This window comes from Salmo salar, chromosome 07, assembly GCF_965601325.2.
Source record: "Salmo salar chromosome 07, fSalSal1, whole genome shotgun sequence".
NCBI classification, from domain to species: Eukaryota; Metazoa; Chordata; class Actinopteri; order Salmoniformes; family Salmonidae; genus Salmo; species Salmo salar.
In genome coordinates this window covers 17,183,989-17,189,995 of record NC_138297.1, presented here as the reverse complement: position 1 = coordinate 17,189,995, position 6,007 = coordinate 17,183,989, and the positions used below count along the sequence as shown (strand labels likewise).

At 43.0% G+C, this 6,007-nt stretch overlaps 1 protein-coding gene across 1 annotated transcript; it reads left to right on the top strand.

Annotated features, from left to right (window-relative positions):
* Positions 1 to 26: 26 nt before the first annotated feature.
* Positions 27 to 5,095, top strand: LOC106608686 (dr1-associated corepressor). Its single transcript, XM_014206785.3, has 7 exons — positions 27 to 408; positions 1,979 to 2,051; positions 2,376 to 2,469; positions 2,608 to 2,730; positions 2,859 to 2,949; positions 3,149 to 3,237; positions 3,627 to 5,095. Exons 1-7 carry the CDS (start codon positions 367 to 369, stop codon positions 3,796 to 3,798), a joined length of 684 nt encoding a protein of 227 aa, XP_014062260.1. The 5' UTR covers positions 27 to 366; the 3' UTR covers positions 3,799 to 5,095.
* The last annotated feature ends 912 nt before the right edge of the window (positions 5,096 to 6,007 follow it).

The following is a 6,007-nucleotide window of genomic DNA, read 5'->3' as shown; positions in this document are numbered from 1 at the left end:
TGATCCAATATAGTGCCACATTACATTTGTATCATGCACTTCTAGCGTTTTGTCACGTATAGCTTGCAATGTTGCATTTTACCTCAACACGGGAGTCCTTTGATAATAATCAATCTGTGTTTGTTTATTATTTGAAACCCGTGTGCTGTCTATTTGACCAGACCAGACCAGACTAGACAGTGTGCAGGCTTAGGCGAGAACCCTACGGAACGTGAGACCCTGCGGAACATCTCGAGAAGACGACGTTGCTACGTGCTAGGCTAGCTAGTAGCTAACGATAGGTACCCACTTAGGTGCGTGTTGGAGGGACATATAATAACACACCATTGGAGATTGTTTTAAGTTAACTGGAACGGATACTCAATAATGCCCAGCAAAAAGAAGAAATATAACGCCAGATTCCCTCCGGTAAGTTGATACTTTGCTTGTTAAGCAGTTAGCTAACGGTAATGATCTAGCTAAGTATGAGCTGGGACTGCCAACGCGTTTGTTAAGTAGCTTGCTAACGTTAGCTTAAACAGTGCACCCATGAATGGGATTTGGGCTTGGTTGCTAGCTAGTTTGCAATACAAGAAGACAAAACTAACTAGTTACTTAGTAACTAGCTAACTAGAGCTGTATCGTTCGATATGTTATCTAGCTAATGTGGTAACGAGTTAGCCAGCCACTATTTAGGGGAGGGTGGCCATTAAAAATGCATTGCTGTCTAGCGTGGTCATTGTTATTTGCAAGCTTGCCATCTGTGCTGAGAGACCTGGATTAATTATTGACCAAAATCAGTATTACCATGTTAGGTAGGGATTTGCATCAAAATAAGTGACACGTCTTGTATGGAAAATAAGAGGATGTTGCTAGCTAGTATAATGGCTAAGTGGTCAGAAAACCAGTCCCCCTATGAATGTCATGATACCTGCTGCCGCTACTCACTCAGTCAATCAATGAACATTTATTAATAAAGCCCTTTTTACATCAGCAGTTGTCACAAAGTGCTTATACAGAAACCGAGCCTAAAACCCCAGAGGGCAAGCAATGCAGTTTTAGAATCACGGTGGCTAAGGAAACACTCCCTAGAAAGGCTGGAACCTAGAGAGAAACCAGGCTCTGGGGGGTGGCTGGTCCTCTTCTGGCTGTGCCAGGTAGAGATGATAAAAGTACATGGCCACTAATGCCAGATCGTTCTTCAAGATGTTCAAACGTTCATAGATGACAAGCAGAGTCAAATAAGAATCACAGGTCAGCACCTCAGGAGTAAATGTCAGTTGGCTTTTTCATAGCTCAGCATTCAGAGGTCGAGACAGCAGGTGCAGTAGAGGGAGTGAGGTAGCTAGATGGCTTTGTAGATGACCTCCTCCCTCTATTGAGATGTGAGATGAGCCAAAACAGACAGGGCTGAAACCAAGTAGGTGCATGGTGGTCTCTAGCTAGGTGAACTTGGTAGGAGAATAACAGGTACATCTTCAAAAGAAATAGGCCTGTAGATTATATAATCGTCACCATAACAAACAACTAGCTCCCAGTTCGAGTGTGGTATTATTAGCTACCTATCAAGATCGTCATCATGTTACGCTCTGCATGACTTCTGCTCATTACCTAAATCCTCAGGTGTTTCAGATAGGCCAGCATTTCGCAAACTCGGTCCTTGGGACCCCAAGGGGTGCATGTTTTGTTTTTTGCCCAAACTCTACACAGCCGATTCAAATGATCAAAGCTTGATGATTATTTGAATTGGCTGGGTAGTGCAAGGACAAAAACCAAAACGTGCACAGAGTTTGGGAAACCCTGGGTTAGGCCTATGCGTTGCACATTCAGCCATTGCTGTCTGTAGCCTAGTTTCCTTGTCATCTAACTGCGGTCAGTGTGCTGTTCATGTGTGGTTGGTTGATTGATCAATTAGTACAGTCTGCAATCATGCAAATACTTAATAGCAGTAGAATCTTTAAAGCACTCTTTCACTGATGTTTTCCCATTCCTATTACAGGCCAGGATTAAGAAGATTATGCAGACTGATGAAGAGATAGGCAAAGTGGCTGCCGCAGTTCCTGTCATCATATGTATCCTTATCAGGCCTGAGAGCTTCACCTGGCTGTATTTCATTGCAAGTTTCAAGTAACTGCATTTCAAAATGTGTTTATTTTCCAATGACAATATGGAGATTTAGCTTATAGGGTAATTGTTTGTGATTGTGTTGTGTCGTTTGAATGAAATTCATTTGACTCACTGTTTTGAGTGTTTGTTGGCCTAGTAACAGTCTAGTGTTCACTCTTGAGTAGTTGTGAAATATCTAACTGTAATTGACTTATTGAAGACAAGAAAACATGGCAGCCTGGTCCCGTCGGCTAGTGGCTACTTTTCCCTTTTCTTAATTCAACCACCAGCACGAGCTCTGGAGCTGTTCCTGGAGTCTCTCCTGACGAAAGCCTGTCAAGTCACCCAGTCCCGGAACGCAAAAACAATGACAACGTCACACTTGTAAGTCATTTATTCAGTTATCAGTGTTGGTCACAAAAGTTGGTAGGACTACAGATCATAATGGTCAGCATTCTTGCCTATCAGTGCTTTTGGATGTCTGGGGAAGTAATGTTTTAAACAATGTGTGTCTGTGTGCAGAAAACAGTGCATTGAGCTGGAGCAGCAGTTTGACTTCCTGAAGGACCTGGTAGCAGCAGTACCAGACATGCAGGGCGAGGGAGAGGAGAACCACGCAGAGGGGGGGGAAAAAGCTGCACGCAGGTAACGGACACTGAATGATACCCACTGTTGACTTGGATAGATACGACTGATTGCCCCCTAAAGTTTTGGTCAATGGAAAATGTGAATTATGAAATCTTAACTTTGTGTTCTTACTTGGTGTCCTGCAGAGGTCGAAAGCCGGGGTCAGGCCGCAAGAACGGAGGAGCCCGCTCCAAGGGCAAAGACAAGAAACTATCAGACACAGAGTCGGAGCAAGAGGTCGGTGTTGACCTTTAATTTGGCGGTCACTAAACACAACCTTACCTTCGGTAACAGTAACCTTGTATTGGGGGAAATGTTAGTTAGTTTGGCTAGGTGGCCAATTGAAGTTATATCAGGTGTGATGGGAAAGAGTTCTGAGACGGAAGAGTGTGTGGATTTCAGAGGCTTATTTAGCTTTTTGTTGCCATGGGAACAGGATGACTCTGAGGACAGCGAGACAGATGGGGATGAGGAGGACGGTTCTCAGTCAAGCACAAACCTGCAGCCGCAATCCCGATTCCACAGGTAAACACGCACTGCCTGCCACCCAGTATCCCTGTAAATTGTAAATGTGGTTTTGGGACTGACCCTGTATATAGCTAACTAACTTTCTTGTGTTGTTATTATTTCTATTTCACTTGTGTTTTTGTTCACCTTTTTGTGCTACTGATATTGATTACTGTGTTGTTGGGAAAGAGCAAGCAAGAAAGGCATTTCACTGTACTAGTGCACGCGACACGCGCGCGCACACACACACTGAAGTGAAGCAGATATTCATTTTTCTGGGTGGTGTCCAGTAGAGCAAAAATCTGTTGCTAATTGGACAAGTTCAATGATTACTTCTCATTTACAAAACGTTTCAACAATGTTTTCCAAGTCCAGGACATGACTCTTCTCTCTGTTGTGTGACACAGCCCAGACACCATACCACCTCAGTACCTCCACATGGGCACCGCACACGGGGGCCTGGCCATGTCCCTGGGCTCCTTTGCCCCCCACCCCTCGCTGATGGGCACCGCACCCCCGCCTCCCCCATCCATGCCGCACAAAGACGACGACGACGACGATGAAGACTATGACTCTTAGCTCCCCCCGCTCTTACCTTTCATTTTCTCATAAGTTGTTCTCTTGTTTGGCTGCATTGACAAAGAGGTGGGTCTGGGGAAACGCTCACACGCAGCTCATTGTTCAGGAAAAGTCTCCAACTGTCAGTAAGGCTCGTAGACATGACAGCCACCACCGCTGAAGACGAGAGTAATCGGTTGTATATTATGTTTTAATTATAATTTTTTTTCTTATTTTATTGTGGAGAAAATTTGAACCAGGTTGTTTTTTTTAAGACAGGTGGTCGTTCTATTTCGACTACAAAAAAAAATAACAGTTGATGCGTCGAAAAGGCTCTGGCCTAGCCCAAGGACAGGTTTGATTATTAAGTCCCCCATTGTAGTTTGCACTTTGGTTATTCTCTCTCTGTGTTTTCTGTTTACGACATTGGTGTTCAAAGAACATATCACTCCATTTCCGTTTTCAATGTCTGCTCAAGTTCGGTTGAGATCCACAAACAGTTACACCTGTGCAGCCTAACATAGCCTCATAGAATACTGTACACACAGACACCTACTTGATGATTTCAGAGCAGCAGTAAGTCATATTTTAAAAGTGATCAGCACTTACCTATAGAAAAAGGAGATGAGATTATTGTCTGTGAGGATTATCATGAATTTGGCAGAGTGGCAGGTCATCCTTGCCAACTAGTTTGATTGTTAGGCTACATAGGCCCTCAACAAATGGGTAAGGAGATGTATTTTACGAAAGGTTATGAATTCTTGTCAATGCATTTTTTCCCCCTTTTTAATTCAACTTTTTATGATAATTTATCCTCATGAAGACCTTGACCGTTAGCTTACTTCAACCATATTCACATGTAATTATGCTAATGTTTACAACTCCAATTGGATGTTCTTGTTTGTTCATTTGAAATTTGGGTGACAAGTCACTACTTTGGAGGTATGACATGAAATATGTTGTTTTGTAACCCCCCCCCCCCCCAAACCATCTCTTGAAGACAAGTGTCTCTGCTGGCTATTCTTATCTGAAAGATACTGTGACGCTCCTGAAGCATAACTTTGTTTTTAAAGTTGTTAAACCCCTCCCCTTTCTCACCTATAATTTGTTTTCAAGATATCGTACCCTCCTCTCCCCACTTGGAATAAAATTTGCCTTTGTATTACGTGTTGTTCTTTCTCTCTTTTTAGATTGTTTTAATGTCTGTCTGTCTTGATATGAAATGTTTAAAGGTAGGCAGTTAAACTTGACGCTGTATGTAAACTTTAACATTCTTTTTATTTTGTATGGGTGAAATAAAGTTCAGATTTCAATAAGACACTGCTAACTTTTTCAATTGTTTTATTTTTGTTTCACATAACTGCACGAGATGTTTTACCAAACAATTCTGTGACATAACAAGCCTTGATGCCATAAGCAATTTGCTATTGAGTCCATTGAAACTGGCAATGAACTTAATCCCATTGGCACATAAGCAAAACATTGCACACAGCTTCACCGTAGTGTAAAACGTCCTTTGTGTTCAACCCCACCCTGCTACCCACATTCTCTTGGCTTCACATTCCTATATGGAAAATCTATATTTCTCTAAACAGCCTTCATGTCTCCAAAGACTTCCTGAGGGGTGTGCCAGATTGTCAGGCATGGACAAAAGAAATGGCCAAGCCGACCATGCATTAGTTGTCAGTACTCCTATGAAGTGTATAAACTTTTAAACAATGGCCGTTTGTCACCATAGCTGATGTGTGGTTTTGCCTGTCAAGGCTATGTCATCAACAGAGTAGGCAAGGTGATTGAAGTGCAGGCCAGCACAGGTCTGATCTGTGGGAGAGGTTTATTTGATTAGACACTGCACAGAGGAAATACTCTTTTTATTGTCACTGTGCACCGTTTATACCCCCCCTCCCCCCATCTTCTGAGTTTGCTTTCATATTGTAAATGTAGCATTAGGCCCGTCTCAGCCACTTGGCCACAAAAATAACTGCATCCTTCCTGCACAAGCAATGAGTCAGCGCTGGGTAGCATGGGGTGGGGGATACATGTTTTATTTAACTAGGCAAGTCAGTTAAGATCAAATTCTTATTTACAATGATGGCCTACCGGGGAACAGTGGGTTAACTGCCTTGTTCAGGGGCAGAACGACAGATTTGTAACTTGTCAGCTCTGGGATTCGATCCAGCAACCATCGGTTACTGGCCCAAAGCTCTAACCCGCTAGGCTACCTGTTGCC